Raw genomic sequence first — 23,724 nt, forward strand, 5'->3', positions numbered from 1 at the left:
ATTCATACAGATAGATTGTTAAGATGTGATTATAATAGTGATCAATCAATATATTATATATAGCTTTAATAATAATAAAAGTAGAAGAATGTTAGCAGAAACAGTAATCTTATTCTTGAAATTAATTATTAATATTTCGCACAATATTTGTTGTTTTGAGTTTATTTTAGGAAATTACGGAATTATAACCAACTTGACCAACCAGCCCAAGTTCTACCAAGAATATTTAAATCGGTTGCTTGATCAATCAAACAATCTACTTGTTCTTTTGCCGATTTACAAATCTTTGGTGTTTTGCTACGAATATTTGTGTTTTGGTCACCATGGGTAATCTCTAAAAGATTCTTTTCATAGATCTGTCCTTTATGTACAGAGGAGAGGATTTCTTCGGTCGTGATATAGGCAGGATTCCAACGATCCAACTTCTTTTTGGCAATGGCAATCTTTTTCTTTGGGAACCATTCATCTGTGTTTTTGTCTGCTCCCATCTCCTTCCCGAGTCTAGACGCTAGTTTGACCCAATCAATGAGCGGTTCTTTTACAAACACATCCATAGTCGACAATAAAAAGTCTTTATGGTTTTGAAGCGCGTTGAGTGTATGTGTCATGGTGTGTGCCAAGAGACCGACTGCATCCAGTGGTTTGAGGAAACTAGTAAATTGACGTGTCAATCTGAATGGCATCAACTCTGGAATAGGAAGGAATTGAGTTGCCGTACCAAAGGCATGACCAAAATCAATACCAATCAAAATTCCATTTCTCTGACTGATCAAAAAGTTTTCAAGATGACGATCACCAATACCAATGACATAGGATCCAATCGAGAATGTAGCCAATGATCTTGCAAATGAGCTACGGATAAAGAGGTATGCCTCTGGCGATGCTGCCAACGACCAAATACCCTTTTGAAGGAGTGTTGCTGGTATACGAGCGTGTTGACGTTCCTGCTTGTCAATGGCGTCCTTGGCAGTAGCATGAATAAACATTTGATGGTAGAGTGGACCTGGAGGTGGTGGTCCAGAGGTCTTGAGGTATTTGGCAAAGGTTTGAATCCAGTCAGAGTGGATCTTGGATGCTTCCATACGAGACAACGATACCTGTGATCTATCGACCTTTTGATGAATGGCCATCTGCTCCTCTAAAATCTCTTTGAGTGGTTTGGTGTCCAACAACCACTGAATAATACCAACTTTACTAGTCATTGGTACAACATGATAAGTAGCAATCTTTAGGTTTCTTTGAGATGTCGCTGTATCCTTTGCCATGATATCATTCATAACATGGAACAATTGTTGAACGCGTTGATCCAAACGTAAATCTTCACCACCTTTTACCAAGAATGGGTAATTTTGTTCATCACTTCCATGAATCTTTACACGTTTGGGTTTTCTCAATGACCCCATCACCAAAATATTTGCATCAAATGATGATACCTTTATATGTAATTCTGGTTGTGGTTTACCATATCCATTATATTGTCCTGGTATTTCAATATTCTAAAAAATAAAAAATATATGATTAGTAAATAAATGAATTTATAATTATATTTATATTTACATTTAAATAATTTGATTTATCAAATTCAGCCAACCATGAACTAAAATCTTTTAATTTCATACTAGCAGTTGAAGTTGGTTTCATATTTTTGTTCATTTTAATGGTCATGTCGGTAACAACTTCAACAAATTTTCTTCCATCCATTTTAATCAATTTTGATCCATCAATTCCAAAATGTCCAATATAAATTGCTTCCCATTCTTTTGAAAACTTTTTATCTAAAAAATAATAAATAAATAGTTAATTAATTATTTCTTTTTTCTTTTTCTTTTTCTTTTTCTCTTTCTTTGTTACATACTATAGTCACCAGAAACAGTTTTATGATTAAAACAATCATTATAAATTTCAGTATTTAATTTAACAAGGGATGAAGTATCGATTGGAGTTTGTTTTAAAATTTGTTTAACTGTTTCCATGTAATCTTTGAATCGATGTTCTGGATGAGTTAATCTTTCCAATTCTAGTGTGAATGTATCGAGAAGAGAATCCTTGAGGATGAGATCCAATGGTTGTGACACCTTTTGACCGATACGACCAAATTGTTCACTTGAAATCTTGTAGGGAAAGTAGATGGCCTGTGGATAGTATTGAGCAATCTTGACGAGGATCGAGATGACTAGTGGTCCTTGAGGAAGATCGAGGTATGGGAATATCTGACTCATCCATCTAATAAACATCCAACATGGAATAGTCTTTATATTCTCCTTAAAGTCGTTGGCAGTAGATTCATACTGCGATATGATTTCCAAGAGTCTTGGGAATTTTTCAATGGCTCCTGGGATCTCTTCTTTGATGGCTGTCAGAGCGGCATTGACAACCGAGCTGGCAAGCACAGATGCTTCATCAGACTTTTCGTTTGCGTTGGTTCTCTGAGCCAATACATTGTCGCAGAAATTAGCAAATTGAAGATAAGCACCCTTTGACACCGAGTTGTTTGATTGTTGTTGTTTGGTGTGCAGTTGAATGGAATCATTGTAGCATCGATACGCCATATTAAATAGTTCAGACGATACCTTGGCAGCGGGTGCAAGGGAAAGTGACGGGATAGACATACTATTCTTTTTCAACGAGTCTTGGACCACGTCGGCACCTAGTTGGCCTTCCAACTGATACAGTTCCCATAAAATGTCGCCGTGCAGCCTCTCGTATTTCTGTTGATTGTCAATTGACTGCTTGATGGTCTCTTCGTTGCTCTTGGAGACGACAAACTTGAGTGCCTTGACAAAACGGTCCAAGCACTCTTGTGGAGTCGACGAGTTCTTGGCTTTGAGACAGTAGATCTTGATGAGCGAGCTGACGAGTGGGAATGCCAAATCGTTCTCTTTAGTCTTGGGGTATGACTTGACAGCAAGACGGAAATAACTTTCCGACACGATAATGTTGCCTAGCTTTCTCGCACCCTTTGACATTTGGTGGTAGAGCTCAGCACGTTCCTGAATGAGTAGGTTCTTGATACTCGATTCAATATGTTCATCGTTTTGTGAAGACATGAATCGTTCATAAATCTTTTCGAGCAAGACTGATCTGTAGGAGACTACGTCGTCCCAAACTACAACATCGTCCAAACGGCTTGGATACCGTTTCTTCCACAAATTGACCAATGATTCCATATGCTTGATATTGAGTGCCGAGTTGGCAACGTTGGTTGCCAGTTCGTCCTTGGATACAAATGTTCTGCCCGGAGTGACGACCTTGTCTGCCATCAACCCCTTCATAAACAGCTTTGTCATGTCTGTATCTGTGCTACCACTACTGCTAAACGTCGACTTGGGGTGTACGAGTGAAAGGAACTCTTCAATTTCAATCATCTTTTGGATGGGTTGTAAAAGACGGTGACGCGACGAGATGGCGAGTGGATGGGTGGACGCCCACTTCTCACGGAACCGTTGGTAGAACTTTTGAATATAATAGTGTGACTTGTTGTAGTCGGAACGCGTGATCTCCAAGAATGCAAGTTCTCCTGGGAACGTTGACTCGATGTACTCGTATTGCTCGGGTGTCAACGACGAGATGAACTGGTATAGAGCGGGCCAGTTCTCCTTTGCCTTGAGACTGTACTGCAAATAGTATGTCAATAACTGCTCACGATTACTCTCTGTAAACACGTTGGCTGCCAACACTGCATTGTTGTTTTGTTGGCCTTGTTGACTGTGACCTTGCTGACTATCATCACTTCCAAAATATGAAATAAAGTTGTCACGTAATGCGGCGAGGTCGCGAAGCTTGGTGTAGCATTCGAGACGTCCGTTCTCCCACAGACTCGTTTCGCGTTGTGAAAGTTGGTAGTTTTGGAGCTGACCCGATTCCAGTGCACCTAAAGCTTGATCGTACACCTTGAGCACAGAGACCCAGTCTCCGCGCAGCTCTGCCTCCATCGCGTCCTTGGTGTAGGATACGTTGCCCATTTGACGCTCGATCAAGCCAAGTAATATATCGTTTTCATTCATTGCACGATACAACTCACGCAGATGCTCCCATGCGTCACTCAACTCGGACGACTGCGGCACCACAGAGTTGCTGGTCTGTCTTCGACGCGACCCACTGCTACTCATCTCCTTGTTGATCATTGCCTGTATCTGTTGTTCCAACACGACAATACCCAACGGATGGTTTCCAGAGTACAACGAAATACGTGCCAGTTGCGCACATGTTGGTGCAAGTTCTGGACACTGCTCGACGATACGCAAGATACAACTAACCATCTGAGGGTAGCAGTGTACCGACACGGATGAAATAGACGAGATACGTTCCTTGATGTTTTCACGGAACCCCTTGGTCTCGGTCGCAGCACGTCCATAAATGGCCGTAAACAACGATGCAAACACATTCGAACCAATAGTCGAATCGATCTGACAGAGTAGTTGCAAGGGACGGACTATCTCTTGCAACTTGATCTGGATGTCTGGAAGTTCACCCGATCTATACTTTCTAAACATAGTGACTTGGTTCTCCCTTGCCTTTTTCGCACGTTCAATGTATGCTTCTCTCTCCTTGTTGAATTTTACTTGCATTCTAGCAAATACATTTGCGTTGGCCGATGATTCATTGGTGTTGTTTCCTTCATTCTTTTTGAATCTATTTCTCAATTCCATGTATTTACCATCAACAGGTGCAGGTTGTTTAAATGCACCAGAACCACCTTTTTGACCAGCCGATGGTTTTCCTGATGATGATGTTGGTTTTGGTAGTTGTTTCTTTTGTTGTTGTTGTTGACTATGTTGTTGAGAATAATTACTACCAGTGATCATATCAACATCCTGTGATAATGATGAGTTTCCAGATGGATAGAATTGTGAAAACGATGATTGTGTAAGAGTGAATTGTGGTGCTTGAGTCGAACGGATTCCCTGGTCGGTATCCATCATCATCATCTGACTGGCACTATCATCTTGTGAACTACTAAACAATGGATTCATATTGGATGTTCTACTCTGCCATGAGCTGTCAAGTTGGTATTCCTTAAATGTACATTCACTCAATGGTTTTTCAAATACCAATTTCGAAAAGTCACTTGATCTCGAACAAAGTTGGAATAATAAACAACAACTATAACCTAACCATTGATTTTCAGTTTCAACTGAATACATTTTTCTACAAACAAATAAATAAATAAATAAATGTAAGTAAATAAATAAATATTTTTGTTTGTTTTGTGTGTTTTGACATACTCGAAAATTTGTAATAATCTTGATGAAGTTGACAATGAAAGTTGTTGATTGGTATCCCAAAACTCCATTATTTTCTTTTTAATGGCTTCACTGTCATCGGACAAACCAATGAGTAGAGTGATTCTCAATTGATCTGAATCACTGTATTCGGCGACATTGTTATAGATCCACATACAAATTTCAAAGTACAAATCTCTACAACTTTCATTTGGATTAGAGTTGAATGAATAGTCTTTGAGAAGTAATTGAACAATCTGTGTGGTGATGGCGGGTTGAGTAGACTGATTCTTTACAATCTTGAATAGGATCTTGAGAAGGATCAATTGATTCTCTTCGTTTCTAACACGAATAAGGTTTTCCAAATTGATCGATTTCAATTTAATATAAAGATCGTCTACTTCATCTCCAATCCAATACAAAATATTAAATGCTATCAATCTAACCTGTTCATTCAACTGTGGTAAAACATTTAACATTCTAACTTGGAATTGTTTAAGGAATGATGGATGATGTAATCCAATAAAATATAAACAATTAAATGCTCTTTGATAATCTGTTGATGCAAATAATGATAATATCTAAAGATAAAGAAATTAATATTATATTTTTTGTTTTTGATTTGTTTTTTCTTTCTCTTACCTTTCCTCTTAATAATTCATTTAAATCTGATTGATTTTGATGTTTTTGATTAAAATTTAACATCATACCACAAATTTCAGAGGTAGCATCTGAAAGTTCTTTAAAGTCTGTAAGATTGTCTAGTAGAGTTTGATAGAATTTGAATTCATTGATATCTGAATCATTTTGTTTATCATATGCAGGAATATCATTACTGAGAAGAATGGAAAGGAGTACTAATCCAGTTGTTTTGTATTGTCTGCCTTTACCCTTGAAATTACCACTTGTCTGATGTGATAAATATTCGACAATCGAATTCTTCTTGTCCACTGTAAAGATTCCCTTCCATCTCTCTACAAATAATTTAATAATATTTAAATTATTTCTATGAATTTGTCTATTTGCTGCATATGCATTTTTAAATAAATAATTCTAAAAAAGATAATTAAAAAGTAAATATAAATATATTTGTTGTGAAATAAATTTAATTTATCTTATAACATACTATGAATCTTGAAATATTTGATTGAATGATTGAATTATAACTCTTTTGATTCTCCAATGAATAGATATTTGGCCATTTCAAAATAATTAAACAAACATCACGAATGAAATAATGGAATCCTTTACCACCGGTGGCTGGCGAGATGACATAATCAATCAATAATGGTATCCATTGTCTATGATACTTTTCAAAATATTGTGGTCTATTAATTAATACTTTTATAATAAATAAGAATATATTGGGATGTGCTAAATAATAAAAATAATAAATGTTAATATATTTCTATTTAGAATCCTCTTTGATTCTTCTTCTTCTTCTTCTTTCTTTCTTTCTATCTTACGAGAATCTTTAGCTTTGTTATAAAGTTCAGTCATCCATTTTGGCATTTCATTACTATTTGAATCCAATTTAAATTTGTCTTGATAGATATCAATAATGTGAAGCATTGGCAACATGGATGGATTAGAGTTGATTTCATCCATCTCCATGTTTTCATTGAGTTTGGCATATTTTCTTTGTTGTTGTTGGTACATGATATCATCAAATGTAGCTAGTGGGTGGCCAACTGGTGCAGGAGCAATGAAAGCACCTCTGCCAGAGATACTCGCGTCTTGACTAAGACTGCTGTCCTGAAGATACTGACTCGAGAGATACTTGATGTCTTGTAAGTTTCTTCTGGCAATACTGTTCATATCAACCTTACTATTGACTGTGAAATTAGTTTCTGGCTCGAAATTGTAAACCTTTTCAGTATCGATGATATTCTCCCAGAGATATTCATTCTTTTCAATGTTTTCTTTGAAAAAGAAGGTGTGGAAGAAGTTTTCTCTTGACTGCGTCGCTGCAATGACACTAGCTAGACAGCTGTAGGCTGATCCGTGGTAGAGGGTGCACAGTGGACGTGTGACATGCTTGTCGTCGCTGGCCAGCTTCTCTGACTTGGCAGAATGGGCAGCACGCATGATGGCGGCGGTCAACTCGGTTCCCTTGGCATCTGGCTTGTCGTAAAAGTATCGGTTGACATTGTCCTTGATGGTGGTCGACGGCATCGCCTCGTAGAACGCTTCAATCACATGGAAACAGCATATCTTTTCAATGATTGATGACTTGCGCTCACCCGAGTTGGTCATGTATTTGGGTACGAGTGGCTGGATGATAGACATGAGCGAAGTAAGGTGTAACGTGAACAAATGGATCAGAGAAGGCTGAGTCATCTTTGCAATCAGAGGTGTACAGAATTTATCGACCAAAGTAATCTTGAGTTCGTCGGTATAGTCATTTGACAAAAATACATTAAAGCAATGAGTAAACACTTCCTTGCTCTGTTCGTCGCTACTACCCTTGATAAATCTATCAATAGAAGCATTGATATTAACAATATAGCTATGATCACGTTCCTTTAAGATTGGAAGTAATGTATCAATCATAAAAGTGCTTCCTTTAGATTCCAATGTATCCAAAAATCTATCAATCGTTGTAATATAATCATTATAAATTGGTGATCCAACCGTTAAATCCTTTGAAACCAATGGGAAATTATAAACTACAATTTCATTTAATTTTTCTTTCAACTATAAAAATAATAAATAGAGCAAGTTAGAATTATATATTTTTAGATATTTATATTATTTACATACAGAATTATAATTATGATGTTTTGGATAAGATAATAAATAAGGTAATAGGGTCAATGCCTTATTTTTAAATGCCAAAGTATTAGATCTATTTAAATAATTGACCAACATTGAATAAATGAAATCATAACCTTCTTGAGACTCAAAGAATGTAGTTGTATCAACTTTGATGAAATTCTTTACAAACTCTAAGATATTTTCCTTTTCTTCTTGTTTCATATCATTGTTTGATAATATACTTGATACTTTTGTTAAAAATGGAATTAACTAAAAATAAATAAATAAATAAATAAATAAATAAATAAATAAATATTAATATCTTTTAACATTGATTTTTTTTGTTTTTTTTTTTACTTTACAACAGTTTTCATTTCCTTTTTTCTTAATGATGATTGATTTTCAGTCCATTGAGTATGTTTGAAAATACAAATATCATTTAATAATTTATGGATACCATTGGTTTTCTTGATTTGTTCAACAAGATGATCAACATATGATTCAAAGTGTGATGAAATATGTTTGGTAATCTCTCCAAAGAATGTTTTATAGAATAAACTATACTTGTCAACTTGTTCCAAAGGTGGTGTATCTGAACCACCACCACCAGCAGCTTGTGGAGTAGTAGTAGTCATTGTAACATCACCATCACCATTCTTTGATTTATCATCCTTATTATTGTTATTATTATTATTATTATTATTTATATCCTTTTTATCTTTTGATTTTTCTTGAAGAGAAGCAGGATTTTGAATAAGTGATAATAATTTTTGAGGAGAAATACCAATACTGAAAACAAGGGTGAGGATCTCCTTGAATACCAATAGTTTAGAAGGTGATACTTGGTCACTACAATTATCAAATATATAATCAACCAATAATTCGTTGAGTTGTTTGGTTGATTTGATAATGGTTGATTTGGTTGCCAGTGCACATTGTTCAATGACATCGTCCAATACTCTATTGTTGTGAATGATCTTGTAACCTTTGACTAGTGTGATAAGAGTATCGATACTCTCATTCTTGATCAACTTGTCAATGTTTACAAGATTCAATGCGCTATCATTTGATGTGATCTTGTCGACCAATACTTGAATCAAAGTGTCTTTGTATCTATCACCTTGTTCGATTAAAATGGCACATATTCTATTTACAATAGGGTGTACACCTGGGAATGCCTGTCCCTGTTGAGGTGCCACACCCGTCTCCAAATCAATCTCTGTCAATCCAATTGCCAATGGAGTCAATAAAAGATCACCAACCAATCGAATAAATTGAATACCACCATAATTTAATATATCAATAAATTTAAACTTTTCAATTAATAATATAAATAATCCTAATAAATGTTTAATAACATTACACTAAAATTAAAAACAAATAAATAAAAATGATTAATAAATGATATCTTTACAAGTTATTAATAATATAAATAATATATACCTTGTAGAAATTATACTTTTCCAATTCACGTGGTGATAGTGGTGATAATAAAGTAGAGATTGGTGAGCTGTTGTTGGTAGTACTATTACTATTATTGTTGGCATATTCTGATAAAAATATATAGAATGAATTGGTTAGGATTTTTGATCCATATTCTTTGTTGACAAGGTGAATTGGTTCGATGAATGATTCGCTCAGATACCAGGTATAGACATGTAGTGAAGTTTGTAGATGCTTGAACCAAAACTCAATCTCTGCAACTGTTGGTGCACTACCACCACTCTTTTTGCTGCCGGTTGGTGGAGAGAGCGAGTTGGCAGGCTCGGCCACCTCCATGATGAAACCAATACCATGCTTTTTGATGTTGTCTTTGATCCATTGGGACCCTGACTTGATGCCGGGTAGCATAACCACCAAACGTTGGAAGAGGAGGATTGCTTCTGTTCGTGCTCGGCTCTCTGTACGTCCACAACACTCTTTGAACAACCACAACACGAATGCCTGGAGATCAGTGTGCTCACGACGCTGTGCGTTGGATTTGTTGAGTATGTCAAGCTTGCGTTCAATGACCTTGACCATGACGGTGAGGACGTGTGACAGTTTGTTGGCAATCTCGTCATTCTCACTTGATGCTGCACCGTCGTCATCTCCTTTGTCACCACCTTCTCCAGCTCCACGTATACTACTGCTACTCGAACTGATTCTCAAGCTGAGCAAGACCATGTGCATCAACTCAAAGATAAACTGTGTGACAAGTGTTTCTTCCTCACGGAATATTCTGTATATCTCGGTGAGCGCGATAGCAGCGCCAAGACGCTGGTTGGAAGCCGGGTGCATGGCAAGCGAGTACACACGCTTCATGAGTGACTTGAAGTTGAACGGGTTCTTCTCCTGCTGCGACTTGGATGTGTGTTTGAGCGACCATTTGGCAAACTCGGCCAGACACTTGGCGGCAAATGCACGCAGCGAACCGTCGTGTGGACTGGTCAATCCCTCGACAATGGCGTTGAGCAGACACATAGTGTCGTCGCTCTCGGACCGAACATTTCGAGTGAACCAATGTACCAACTGAATGCACAGTGGTTGGAACAACTGACGAGCAACCTGCTCGACATCAGTTGCCAGCTGCAACAGTGCTGGGAACACATGTTTATACAACTTGGTGAAACTCTGTGCTGGTCCTGCTGCAGGTGGATTAGCAGCCTTTCCAATCATATACAACACAAACGAGTGCAAAAGTTCGCATGCAGCAACCTTGGTCTGACGCGACGGTGATTTCATGGCCAGCGACACGACCGACGGCAAGATCGAGTCCAATATAATCGATATGTTGTTAATATCGGTGAATGGAATCGACAAGAGCAGATGCGACTCGGTGTCCCATGCCACTCCATTCTCACCGCTGTTTTCACCGTGCACTAGATCGACTGTACCTAGGAGATGTGAGTTCTTTCCACCCAGTCTGCCAAGCAATGCAATGATACGGTTCTGTATCTCCTCGACCGAGTTTTTAAACTGCATCATCTTTGGATCGATTGTCTTGTTGGACGAAGACGATCCAAACTTCTTTCGACGAAACTGAGGTGTCTTTCCAAAATAATAATTTGGACCCAATGTTCCATCGGCGTTTCCATCTCCCACACCTCCATCGGCCAATGCATTGGGTGTAGTTGAAATCATCAAATAATCATTCAAACTTGGTAAAATAGAATCCAAATATTTATAAACTTGTAATGGTACAACTTTAATCCAATATTCAATTGCATTTAATGCTGAATGTCCTAATTTTAAATAACTAAAAAACAACAAATTATTAGTTGAATGAAATATTCTCTTCCTTTTGTTTATCTCTTTCTTTTCTTTTACCTTAAACCTAATTTAAAAGAAGTTTTTAAAGTTGGAATTAATAAACCAACATCGATGAGTTGTTTTGGAATGGAGAGTAAAAGTTGAATACAAGATGCCAATAATTCATCTTTGAATTGGTTACCACAAGATAATACTTCTTGAATGAATTTGTTGAATAGAATAAAACAATTCTTTTTGTTTTCAATTTCTTCTTCTTCTATTTCGAGTTGGATTTGTGGAGCATTTGATGACTGGTTTGTTGTTGTATTATTTTCATCATCATCAATATCCATTGAATAGGATAATGAAAAGGTTTCACCACTATTACTAGCAGCAGAGTCAATTGAAGCTGTCAATGATTTCTTTTGTTGCTGATCAATAAATGCAAAATAATTTTCCTTTTTGCAAACCTTCATGATCACTTGCATCAACTTGTAGAAACCACTGATAAGAGGATACTTTTTCGATGTGAAAATAACTTCCTTGCCAAAAATGTAAATCCATGGTACTAGTAACTTTGGGTGATTGTATGGAACGAATATTTTAACAAATTCCACCAAGTTTAGGAATAATTCGATATCCTTGGCAGTTGATGGAATCAATGTTTGATTATCATCATTTACCAATTGAGATGCATCCTGTTCCTCTTGGTCGTTGGATTCCTCATCTTCATCCGTTGCATCTTCATCTTCATCATCTTGTTTTTTCTTTTGATCTGTTGCAGCACCAGCAGTAGTAGTAGTAGTGATCATTGCTGGATTATGATGAATATCATCAACATCCTTTGAAGAATAAGATAAATCCAATTTCTGAATAAGTGAAATCAAAGAGGAAATCATTTCATTGTAGATCATTGAGGTGATAGTTCCAGCATTGACAGGTGGAGTATCTCTATTCTTGTTGTATTCAGTATCCTCTTTTTTAGGATGTAATAAATGAAACCAAACATCTTTATACACTTCATACCAAGGTGTATCACCTGTATTCAAATAATTTATCAATGAAAGATTTGGTTTTGAAAATGTTATAATCATTCCTTGTCGAACTAAAAAAAACAAACAAAAATAAAAGTTAATAATTATATTTTCTTTTTTTTCTTCTTTTTCCTTTTTTTAATATTTACTTACCAATTCTAGTTAATAAAGTTTTCAAGAAATCACCTTTAAAATATAATGAAGCAAATAAACGATTGATGGCAGAATAATATCTATCACGTTGTTTTTCAAATAGATAGGGATAGATGATGAAAAAGGTGCCAACGATTTGTTCCAATGGGTCAAGATACCAAAATTCAATGTCATTGATTTCAAACAAGATATTTGAAAAGGCATTGATAAAACTAGACAAATGCATTACAATCTCTTCGATGTTTTCCAGTTTGACAATCATCAACTTTTCAGAGAATTTAAACAGACTGCCAAGCAGCGATTTCAACTCCCATTCTCCAATAAATTGTTTAACTGGTAATGCAAATCTACTACATCCTCTAATAGCAATAGATATTTCATATGTTGAACTATTTGTATTTTCAAATATTGAATAAAATTTTCTTATAAAAAACTATAAACAGAAACAAATATTAATTAATATCTTTTGTACACTTATCTAATCTAATAAATATAATATCTTTTCGCATACCTTAAAAGTAGTTTGATCACTTTCAATACTTCTTTGACCAGAAGTCATTTCTTTTGCAATTTGAGCTAAAAATGTATCGATACAATTAAAAGCAATATCACGATTCAACTTGTTATTGTGATTACACCAAAACTCTAGACGTGTAAACATTTTCTCACTCTGTTCTGTGAGGTATTGTTTAAAGAGTGGCGCATGATGATTGATGAGTTGCATTGCAGACCGAGGGATTTCAAATCGTTGACCGGCCGATTGTGGGTCGGTGCAAATAAACAGATAGTGGTAGAGTTGTTGGACATGTTTGTTGTTGGTTATCATAAAATCGCCACTAAAATGTACAAGCAGGCAATCCAATGCCTTGATAGAAGACAGTATCAGTACAGTCTCTGGTGCCTTTGATTTTAACTGTGATCCAAGTGTCTCCATTAAAATAGTTGCCAATTGATTATTATAATCCATAATAACCGATGGGAAATGTTCTGAAAATAATCCCAATGTAATTAATATCTCTCCTTTAACAGTTTGTGATAATTTACCACATGTAAATTGTTCAATTAATCTAGAATCAAAATAAATAAAGCAATTATATTAATAATAAGTTGAATTGATTTGTTCTATTCTATTTTTGTTTACATACTTGTCAGTCATATCTCGGACACCAAATAATTCAGCTTTGATTGAAGATTGTTTGGTTTGATAATTGAATGATTTGGTGAGGATCTTTTGAATTGGTTTAAAAGAGAGTGCTTGGACAGTTTGACTTTGGTCTTTTCTAAAGAGACTGATACATAGATTCTTGATAGATACAATGTAACCAGTACATGCAGCTCTATAATTCTTGATAAAGTCGGTTGTCAGCTGCAAGAGTTGGCATTTGATTTTGACTACGATCTTTGTATTAGCACTTGTACTATTGTTGACCGAGTAGTTGCCTGTTTTCGTCAGGTACTTGAGTATGTTGTGGTCACCTTGAAACAAGAGTGATGCGGCCAGACCAATCTCTTCATCGACCAACTCTTTCATGATAATGTTGGACAGCTCGTCAATCAACATCTCATCATTATCCATGGCAGAGTAGCTGGTTGCAGCCGACCCCTGTTGTTGTTGTTGTGCATTCAACGATGCATGAAGTTTAATCAAATAATCTTCAATCTTTTGGTATGTTGATGTTCCTGTCATAGTTAGTTATGAACTGACTAGATAGATTGATTACAATAATCAATCAATCAATCTATCTATATAGCTATACAAATACAAATACAATATAATATATAATATATACAAAAAAAAAAAAGATGAAGTAAAGAAGTAGTTTAATAAAAAATGTGGTGAAGGCGATCTTCACCAACTATGACTATGATTTTAATATCTATTTTTATTAAAATACTCAAAATTAGGGTTGAGCTCTTGAGTTCTTGATCATTCATTTATTTTGCTTTTGAATCAAACAAATAATAATAATAAGAAAGAGATAAATATAAATATGGGAAAGGTGGATATATTACAATTAGTATCGGCATGTTTGCAATTGGCAGAAGAGTCTGGTGACATTATAAGGGGGATATTCAACTCTGGGTCACTTGGAGTGCAGTACAAGGCCGAGGACGACCCATTCACTATCGCAGACGTTAAATCTCAGCAACACATTATTGGCGGTCTACTCAAGTTGTGGAAGGATTTGAGAATCGTCGGTGAGGAGAACTGCGACATTCCACCGGTTGATGTGACCCCAAAGACTGACCGATTGGAAGAGTATCGTGACAAACTACCCAAGGAGTTGGTCGATGGTATTGAGGAGAGCGAACTGCTCTTGTTCCTCGACCCATTAGACGCAACACGCGAGTTTACCAAAGGGCGTGTCGAATGTGTCATGACATTACTTGGTATCAGCTACCGTGGCAAACCAATTGCTGGTGTCATCTACCAACCCTTTATCAATGATAATAAGGGTCGCTCAGTATGGGCTGTTGTAGGTATGCCGGTTGTTGGTCTATTGGACAAACGTGCACCAGAAGATCGTGATAAGGTCATCCTCGTGACATCGGCATCTCACTATGACGAGCGTGTCGACCGTGCCACGAAAAAGATCAATCCCGACAAAGTCATCCGAACCGGTGGTGCTGGATTCAAGATCCTCATGATCATTGAGAATCTCGCCGACGTCTATATCTTCCCAACAGTCGGTAGCAAGCTTTGGGACATTTGCGCACCACATGCCGTCCTCTTGGCCGTCGGCGGCACTCTGACCGACCCATCTGGCAAAGACATCATCTACAGCGACCAACCAGAATTAATTGAAAACAAGAATGGTATCGTCATCACCATTGGTAATCATCAAAAGTATATTCAACTATTAAATCAAGAATAAATAACACTGTACAGTCCCCCTCTCCCTATGTTGTATAAATATAAATATAAATATAAATGTACGTACATACATATTCCCAATTAATTAATTGGGTGTAGTTGTAGTTGTATTATTATTATTAGCAGCAGCAAGTAATTTATCGGAAATTGTATATTTTCCATAATCTACACCTGGTTGATACTCTACCCATCTTGAAGCTGGAAATATATGTTTGTTTCTTTCGTACCATGACTTTTCCACTACTTTGGCAGCATGAGATTCATCCTTTTCAACTGTTGCATCATTTACCAAACGAATATCTTCATGTACATCAAATTTGAATAATGGTCCACTCTTTCCTCTAGCTTTCTCGATTATCATATCATAAAATGAATAATTCTAAAAAGAAACAAGAGTTAGAATATGGAGAAAATATTAATCAATTTATAGTTTATACATACTTGAGGAATAATTAAATCTTCTTTGATAAATATTAAATGATCAACTGATACACCACGTAATTCCTTAAACTCTAAACGAGCCATTGCCAAAAACTTTTCAATCGTTGTTCCTTTGTTGCATTGCAATGACCGTCTATGACCAGATCCATCCCAATACGAATAGGTAATTTCAATCTTTTCCTCTTTGATCTTGTTTTGTTGTTCTGTCCATTGAGCAATCAATTTTTCACGTTCCAATCGTTCCAATTCATCTCTTTCCTTGTCTGGTAAAAAGTCGGTATTTACTCTTGGATCTTTACCAAATTTAATCTTTCTATTATTATTATTACTACTACTACTATTTACATCTTGTTGTTCCTGTTCATTATTATTATTATTATCTTTGTCGTCAGTTGATTTTAATTTTTTCTTTATAATATCTTGATCAATATCACCATCACCACCATCACCATTATTATTATTACTATCTTCTTCTTTTTTAGATATCACTTTACTTTTCAGTTGTTCTTGTTCATTATTATTGTTATCGTCCTCGTCGTCATCATCTTCAACATCAAATGATAATTTGTTCTTTGTAATTGCTTTCTTTTGAACCTTTTTGACCTGACCTTGATTCGTTCTCTTTTTCGATTCTTCGAGTGCTTGTTGTTCTTGTTGTTGTTGTATGTTCCTTTGAAAGTCAGACATTGACACTAGACCAACATTCTTGAATGCGTTGGACTGGTCGTTGGCCGACTCAAACTTTTGGTTGATATTAAGAGTATACGATTTGTTCTCCTCTTTGATCTTCTCCTTTGCTTTGTTGAGTTCTTTCAATTCATTGCCACGTTGCTTCTCGAGCATACGTATACGGTTACCATCACCTGATCCTCCTTTGAATTCTGCCATATTATTATATTCTGTCTAAAGAATAACTCTTCTCTCTTTTCTCTTTTCTCTCAACTTTGCGCAAAGTGCAATTAATTTTCAAAAGAATTCGTCAAGTCATCTGATACACACACAGAAATAGATGTCGCTTGTTTGTTTGTTTGTCTGTTGTTGACTTTGATTTATTTATTTGGGTGTGATTTAAGATACTGTAATGACTCACACTAATCATAAAAGAGACAAAGAGAGAGAATTAAATTGACCAACCTCCCCTCTCAAAAAAAGTAGAGAGAGAGAGTTGCTTGAATGTTCGTTACAAGAAAACGAACAGGTTTTTTATTGTCAGTGGAAAAGGGAGGGATCATCAAAGTTTAAACACAGAGATGGGTCGACCATACTGCACCCCCCATACTCGAGAAAACCATTTAATGGCTTGGTGTTTTTTTATTATTTTTATTTTTTTTTTTTCTCCCGCTTTGCTATTAAAAAAAAATTTGACGTCCAGCACTTTCTTTTTTTTTCAATTTTGGTTTTTTTTCAAAAATTTATATTATCTTTTTTTTTTTTTTTTATATCATCAAGCTCAGGAGTCACCCCGACCCATAATTCAAATTTTTTAGAATCCAACCATTTTTATTTTTTAGTAATTTATAAAACGAGTTTATATAAACTATAGCAACTTGATTTTATTCAATTTTATTTATTTGATATATATATACATACGATAATAATACATACATACATACATCATTCATTCAATCATTTATTCAATCAATCAATCAATCAAGCATCAACAATAAAAAGGAAAAAGGAAGAAAAACAAAGTAACCTTTGAGCATTTATTGAACACAGCACACTATCTCTCTTCAATACAATTTAATTATAATATTAATAATAATAATACAGTACTCTAACTCTACTACAAATCAATCAATTCTAAAAGCAACAACATAGTATTTATTGTTTGTTGCATCATCATCATCTTTTTAAAAATAGTACTATCAATTAACAGCAACCTATTAGAACAACAGCTATACAAGTGGACAAGATTAGATTATCACCAATAGAATAGGATTGTTTCATCATGTCTGATAGAGACAAAGAAGAAATGACAGGATCAACTCCAACTGATACTTTATCAACATCAACAGCAACAGCCAATGGTGATACACTGTCATTGGATACATCATCAACATCATCATTGTCATCATCAACAAGCACCAACAACAATGAAAATGACAATAAAGGACAGGATTCAAATGCATCAAATGATCATACATCCCTGACTAAAAGAAAACGTACTACCTCTATAAGGTATGTAAACCATATATATATATAATAGCACACGATAGATACAATCACATGAACAATCATTTATTATCGATTACATGTGATCAACATCATCATCATCTCAACGACTAGACTTGTATCATTTATATATTATGTTTTACTTACATATTTCCCCCCTTCCTTTTATCTATCTATCTATATCAAACTATAGTGCCAATAACAATAGTGGTAGTAATAGTAGTGGAGATGCAGAACAAGAGGAAAAGGAAGACGCAGAACAATACGATGAGGATACATTGACCGAAAATAAAAATACAGATAGCGAGATGAATGGTGATTCAACCGCAGGAACAGCTGGTACATCATCAGCATCGACAGATTCCACCTCTACAGGTTCTAAAACTAGAAAATCAATTGGTACTCCAAAGGTATGAAATACATAGATAGATAGATAGATAAATATCTTTTATTGTTGGAATAGGTATTAACATTATATTTATATTTATTTAGCAAGCAAAAACAAATAGACATGAACTCATGTTGACACCAGCAGAGGCAAAGGAACTATCAAAAAATAAAAAATGGGTATATGTACCAATCATCGAACAAAAACCATTGGAAGAGCAAAAGTTGCCAGCAAAGCGAGAGCGAAAGCAGATACATTTGAACGATTATATTACAACTACTCCAACACGTGGCACTCGAGGTTCAACCAAACAGGAAGAGAAAATAGAACCAACCAATATAATCGCCACACCTAAAAGAAAATCATCAGCCAAGGCTAGTGCCAAAACTAGTCCCAAATCAACAACTAAAAAGGGCAAGGCATCATCGTCATCAGATGAAATACCAAATATTGTAGAACCATCAACCTCTTCATCTTCTACTTCTACTACTACTACGACCACATCAACAGGAAATATTGCACAACTTCAAGAAACTATTCACGATCTCGAGGATCAACTTCGATCAGTTAAAGAGAAAATGGCTCAATCTACATCGCCAACCCTCACCAAATCCACTCTTCATCCACCTGCACCACCCAAACGTCATAGAATGTCCAGTCTCTACAGTGACGACGAGGATGAAATGGATATTGATGATGCTCGTGTAGTCATTGAAGAGTTGGTACCACCTCCCCCCAAAACACAGAAAAAGAAAAGATCTGCTAGTACTTCTTCCACCTCTTCTTCTTCTACCACTACCACCACCTCTTCATCTCTTTTAACAACATCCAATCCAAATACACCTATAACCAAACCAAGGGCTCCTCCCACCATTAAAAAGCAACGATCTGCTCCAAGCACACCGATCACCAAGCCCCAAACCACGCCGCTCATCACATCTGAGCGTGCTCAACGTTCGACCAAGGGTCGTCGTCGTGTTGGTCCACCCACCGAAAACAGCTTGACCGGTGCCATGAAGAGATGTTTTGATATTCTCGAGACACTCTCTAACCACCAACACTCGTATCCCTTTTTGGCGCCGGTCGATCCCGTCGCACTCGGCATTCTCGACTATTTCGACGTTGTCAAGCACCCAATGGACTTTGGCACGATCCGTAACCTGCTCTTGTCGGGTGTCTACCAAGAGATGGAGGAGTTTGCCATAGACTGTCGCCTGGTGTTTAGCAATGCCAAGGACTACAACCCACCCAACAACCCCGTTCACATCATGGCCATCACACTGGAAGATATCTTTGAGCGCAAGTACTCCAAGCTCCAAAATACTCCCAACCTCGAGACTGCCGAAGAGGTGAGCGAAGAAGAGCGAATCAAAAAATTGACCGAAGAGAACAAACACATGCAAAAAGAGTTGGAAAAGATGAAGAGAGAGTCGCGAAAACCAAAGCAACCTCAGATGACCTTGGAGGAAAAGACACAACTTGGCACCAACATCTCTTTCCTTCCACCCGAACGTCTTAGAGACCTCATCTCGATCGTCTCTCACACTCTGCCCAACACTGCTCAAGACGAGATTGTCATTGACCTCGAGAAGCTCGACAACAGCACACTTCGCAAGATGGAGCAGTTTGTATTCTCGTGTTTGCGTGAACAAGAAGACTATGGCAACGACATTAAGCAAAAGGAGATTGAGAGTGTCACCAAGCAGCTCAATATGGTCAACAGAGGACTTCGTCACAAAAAGAACATCTCCAAGCCAATCTCCAAGGCTACTGGTCGTAAGATGGCCTTGAGAAAGGAAGAAGATGTCATTGTTGATGATGTTGAAATGAAAGAATATCCTCCCGTTATCATTGAAAAGGATAGTCATAATAATCATCAAAATCAACAACATCAACAACAACAAAATCAACAACAACAACAGTATCAACAAAATAATAACAATAATAATAATAATAATAATGATGGTACAAGTGATTCTGGTAGTTCTGATAGTGATTCTGATAGTGATTCTTCAGATAGTGATAGCTCTTCTTATTCAGATTCTGAATATAGTGGAAATGAAAATAATAATAACAATTCTTATAACAATAACGGAAATAATAATAATAATAATAATAACAATAGCAGCAGTAGTAACAATAATAATAATAATAATAATTCCAACAATAATAGCAATAATAATAATAATAATAATAATAGCAGTACTAATAATAACAATCAACCACCTCAAAACAACCAACCAATTACAAATGTAGAAACACCGAAAAATAACTTATCAACACCTCAAATCATTCAAACCAACAGTACAAAGAAAAACATTGAACTACCAAACCAGGTAGCTTCTTGGAGTTTTGATAATGGTGCCAATAACAATAGCAATAATACCACTACAACTACAAAGACCAACGGCGGAAGTGATATTTCCACTTCTTCACCCGTTGCCTCGAGTACTGTGATCAATTCTGCAACTTCTGCATCAACACCACCCATCACTGCCCTCCCTACTCCAACTGCTGCCGCCACGGTTGCTAGCACCACTACTACAACTGTCGACACTACTACTACTATATCAGCCACTACTACTACTACTACCCCTGCTGCAACTGTTACCACTACCACCTCTACAACTACCACTGATATATCATCTTTAAGCAACAATGTACCAACCACAACCTCTCCAACCATCTCTCAATCCCTTTCACCATCTTCACCGAGTAGCAACACCGATCAGACCTGGAATCATTTCAAGGCAAAAAATAACACCCTAAAACTAAGAGAAAAGGAAAGAGTCGAGCAAGAAGAGCAACTCAAAAGGGATAGAGAAGAAGAGGCCAAAAAAGAGGAAGAAAGAAAGCGAAAAGAACAAGAATTGGCAGATGCAATGGCAAAAGAAAAGGAAGAAAAGGAAGCAGAAGAACAAAGAAAAAGACTTGATTTGGAAAGAGCTGCTGCAAGAGAAGAAAGAGAAAAGGTAAGAGAAAGCGAGCGAGCAAGCAATTATACATTACTTTGATCATCATTTAATTTACTACTTTTTTTTTTTTTTTAGACCTCAAAATCAAATATTTCATTCCAATATCAAATGGAAGTTATGGCATCCTATGAAAATAATTTTAGCAACAATATCGATAATTCTTCACTACTCAACCTTCAATTTAAACCTATCGAGGATAGCTATGACTCTCCTGCTATAAAAGAATAAATAAGAACAATAATACCCATAATTATAAAAGACACCCCAATCCAGAAACCAAAGAGATATAGAGAAAATCCAAAAACAAAAAAAGGACTGTAAAAAAAAAATATAAATAAGAATACCATGTACGATTAGAAATCACTCATATTCTCTCACATATATACACAACAATCTTCAAAATCAAATCATCTTATTTTTGTTATACAAATTAAATAGTTGGTTTTTAACCTTTTTTTAATATAGTTTTTTTACTATTTAATTATTATTTGTTTTTTAATAAATAATCCAAAACTATTTGTTTACATTGATCTTGTCTAGTTGATAAATCTTTTCCTTTGATATGATGATAGGGTATTGACCTTGATTCCAATTGTTCAATTAATTGATTTTGGAATTGTTTTCTATTTTCTGGGTCCTCTATTAACCTTAGTTCACCCTCTCCATCCCAAACAACATCTTGACAATCCAATAATAAACAAATATCATATTTTAAAATATATTTATCAATTTCTTTATCATATGAACCAATTAATGTTTTACTCCACTACAATCACAAATAAAGAATAAATATTTAAATATTTGAAGAAATATTTCAAAACATACAATCAAAGTACAAAGAGGGTTTGTATCACAAAATAATATTTTTGTTTGTTTTGATCCCAATTCTTCCAACTCGTATTGACCTTTTGCTACATTTACAAAATCAATTGAACCTAATAATAATAAGATTAATCATAAAGAGAGAGAGAGATAAGTAAAGTAGTGTTGATTTTTTAAAAGAGAAAGAAAGGATGCCTACAAAAAGGTGATTGTTGTAAATCTCTACCCGAAAAGTAGTCGATCGCGTATTCAGCAACATAGGTGCTATTTTTAAATTGTTCTGTTAGATATTTTGCTATTGTGGTTTTGTAGGTACTCTCACCACCAATTAAACAACATCTAATCATCTCTTTCTATACATTTACTATGGATCTAATGAAAAAAAATAGAAAAAAAAACACGAGTAACTTGGAATTTTGTTGTGAGCCATTTGTTTGAATATTGCCATGATGAACCAAAAAAGGGATCAACCAGGGTGATAGGGGGGTTTCGATGCAAATGAGTCCCGACAGAAAGCTATTATTATTATTATTATTCTTCTTGATTCAAGTATCTTTGAGTACTTTCTTTGCAAACAGTAACCAAACTGTGCAATGCAGCACCTCATTTTCTCATGTTTATGAAAAATTGAACAATTTCGGTGTGAAGACAATGCGAATGGGAGGATTTTTGTGGTGGGTGCGCTCAATACAAATATTTCCCTTCGGTCATTCATTCATTCCTCATCTTATTTTCTATATCAATCTTAACACTATTCTTCTTCTTTTTGTATAACTACTACATTTCTCTCTACTATTATTGTAGTTTAAGAAGAATAACAAACACATATTATCTTTTTTTTTTTCTAATATATATCTATAAATATAATACATATAAAGCGCGCGAAAATATGGAGGGATATGAAAGAGCAAGATCTTCTGCAGAACAAGCTGTTGTGAGACGTTCAAAAGTCTTTAATGACTTTCCATCAAAAGGTGTATCCTTTTTAGATATCACTCCATTGTTTTTAAACTATCAAGATTTTGATGTTTTATTGTATGTGCATACATAACAACGTTTGGTATAAACACATTCACTATAGTCGACTCACTCTTTTTTTTTTTTTTCTTTCTTTTTATTTTTCTTTCTATCTCTTTTTATTTTTAGATCATATTGGCAACAAAAATTCCAAGATGTTGAATTGGTAGTTGGATTAGAAGCACGTGGATTCATTCTTGCAACTGCTATTGCTCAAAAACTTCAAAAGGGAGTTGTCTTGTTAAGAAAGAAGGGTAAACTCCCAGGAACTGTCCTCTCTGAGACCTACTCAAAGGAGTATGGAAAAGACGAATTTGAAATCCAAGAGGATATCTTTTCCCATGCCCCACTTCCAAAGAATCTTCACATTTTGGTGGTAGACGATGTCCTTGCCACCGGTGGAACTCTATGCGCCTCTATAGAATTGGTAAAGAAAGCACTTGCCAAGAACAATATCAAGCAATACAAAATATCAACTTGTGTTGTCTCGTCCATTAAATGTCTTTCCGGAAAGGAAAAGATCTATGAAAAGTATAATGATGTTTCAATTGATGTCATTCATGAAATTTAAATCAAAACCCAACAACAAAACTATCAAATTAAACCAAAATAATTAACAAAAACAACAAGAAGA

The 23,724-nt window shown here is 35.7% G+C and overlaps 8 protein-coding genes across 8 annotated transcripts; 4 read left to right on the forward strand and 4 right to left on the reverse strand.

Moving 5' to 3' along the window:
- Window positions 1–182: 182 nt before the first annotated feature.
- Window positions 183–10,283, reverse strand: dnapkcs (DNA-dependent protein kinase subunit; the record flags this gene model as incomplete). The annotated part of the gene is made up of 10 exons (XM_004350304.1): window positions 183–1,496; window positions 1,558–1,775; window positions 1,856–5,148; window positions 5,226–5,803; window positions 5,865–6,275; window positions 6,349–6,563; window positions 6,689–7,919; window positions 7,986–8,249; window positions 8,342–9,292; window positions 9,423–10,283. The coding sequence occupies 10 exons, from the start codon at window positions 10,281–10,283 to the stop codon at window positions 183–185; spliced, it is 9,336 nt and encodes a 3,111-aa protein (XP_004350354.1).
- A 418-nt stretch (window positions 10,284–10,701) lies between these two features.
- DFA_11412 (uncharacterized protein) lies at window positions 10,702–11,004 on the forward strand (the record flags this gene model as incomplete). The annotated part of the gene is made up of 1 exon (XM_004350305.1): window positions 10,702–11,004. The coding sequence occupies one exon, from the start codon at window positions 10,702–10,704 to the stop codon at window positions 11,002–11,004; it is 303 nt and encodes a 100-aa protein (XP_004350355.1).
- Window positions 11,005–11,109: 105 nt separating this feature from the next.
- DFA_11413 (DNA-dependent protein kinase subunit) lies at window positions 11,110–14,084 on the reverse strand (the record flags this gene model as incomplete). Its single annotated transcript, XM_004350306.1, has 6 exons — window positions 11,110–11,118; window positions 11,151–11,217; window positions 11,289–12,315; window positions 12,398–12,830; window positions 12,909–13,464; window positions 13,543–14,084. The coding sequence occupies 6 exons, from the start codon at window positions 14,082–14,084 to the stop codon at window positions 11,110–11,112; spliced, it is 2,634 nt and encodes an 877-aa protein (XP_004350356.1).
- A 304-nt stretch (window positions 14,085–14,388) lies between these two features.
- Window positions 14,389–15,273, forward strand: bpnt1 (bisphosphate nucleotidase; the record flags this gene model as incomplete). The annotated part of the gene is made up of 1 exon (XM_004350307.1): window positions 14,389–15,273. One exon carries the CDS (start codon window positions 14,389–14,391, stop codon window positions 15,271–15,273), a length of 885 nt encoding a protein of 294 aa, XP_004350357.1.
- An 84-nt stretch (window positions 15,274–15,357) lies between these two features.
- DFA_11415 (XAP5 protein) lies at window positions 15,358–16,601 on the reverse strand (the record flags this gene model as incomplete). Its single annotated transcript, XM_004350308.1, has 2 exons — window positions 15,358–15,651; window positions 15,714–16,601. The coding sequence occupies 2 exons, from the start codon at window positions 16,599–16,601 to the stop codon at window positions 15,358–15,360; spliced, it is 1,182 nt and encodes a 393-aa protein (XP_004350358.1).
- Window positions 16,602–17,664: 1,063 nt separating this feature from the next.
- DFA_11416 (bromodomain-containing protein) lies at window positions 17,665–21,479 on the forward strand (the record flags this gene model as incomplete). Its single annotated transcript, XM_004350309.1, has 4 exons — window positions 17,665–17,894; window positions 18,082–18,298; window positions 18,381–21,248; window positions 21,327–21,479. 4 exons carry the CDS (start codon window positions 17,665–17,667, stop codon window positions 21,477–21,479), a joined length of 3,468 nt encoding a protein of 1,155 aa, XP_004350359.1.
- A 228-nt stretch (window positions 21,480–21,707) lies between these two features.
- On the reverse strand, window positions 21,708–22,420 carry DFA_11417 (uncharacterized protein; the record flags this gene model as incomplete). The annotated part of the gene is made up of 4 exons (XM_004350310.1): window positions 21,708–21,724; window positions 21,777–22,017; window positions 22,077–22,186; window positions 22,273–22,420. The coding sequence occupies 4 exons, from the start codon at window positions 22,418–22,420 to the stop codon at window positions 21,708–21,710; spliced, it is 516 nt and encodes a 171-aa protein (XP_004350360.1).
- A 542-nt stretch (window positions 22,421–22,962) lies between these two features.
- Window positions 22,963–23,661, forward strand: aprt (adenine phosphoribosyltransferase; the record flags this gene model as incomplete). Its single annotated transcript, XM_004350311.1, has 2 exons — window positions 22,963–23,108; window positions 23,220–23,661. The coding sequence occupies 2 exons, from the start codon at window positions 22,963–22,965 to the stop codon at window positions 23,659–23,661; spliced, it is 588 nt and encodes a 195-aa protein (XP_004350361.1).
- Between the last annotated feature and the right edge of the window lie 63 nt (window positions 23,662–23,724).

This window comes from Cavenderia fasciculata, assembly GCF_000203815.1.
Source record: "Cavenderia fasciculata unplaced genomic scaffold Scf_EUAJFUG02HR96I-5, whole genome shotgun sequence".
Classification (NCBI taxonomy): Eukaryota; Evosea; class Eumycetozoa; order Acytosteliales; family Cavenderiaceae; genus Cavenderia; species Cavenderia fasciculata.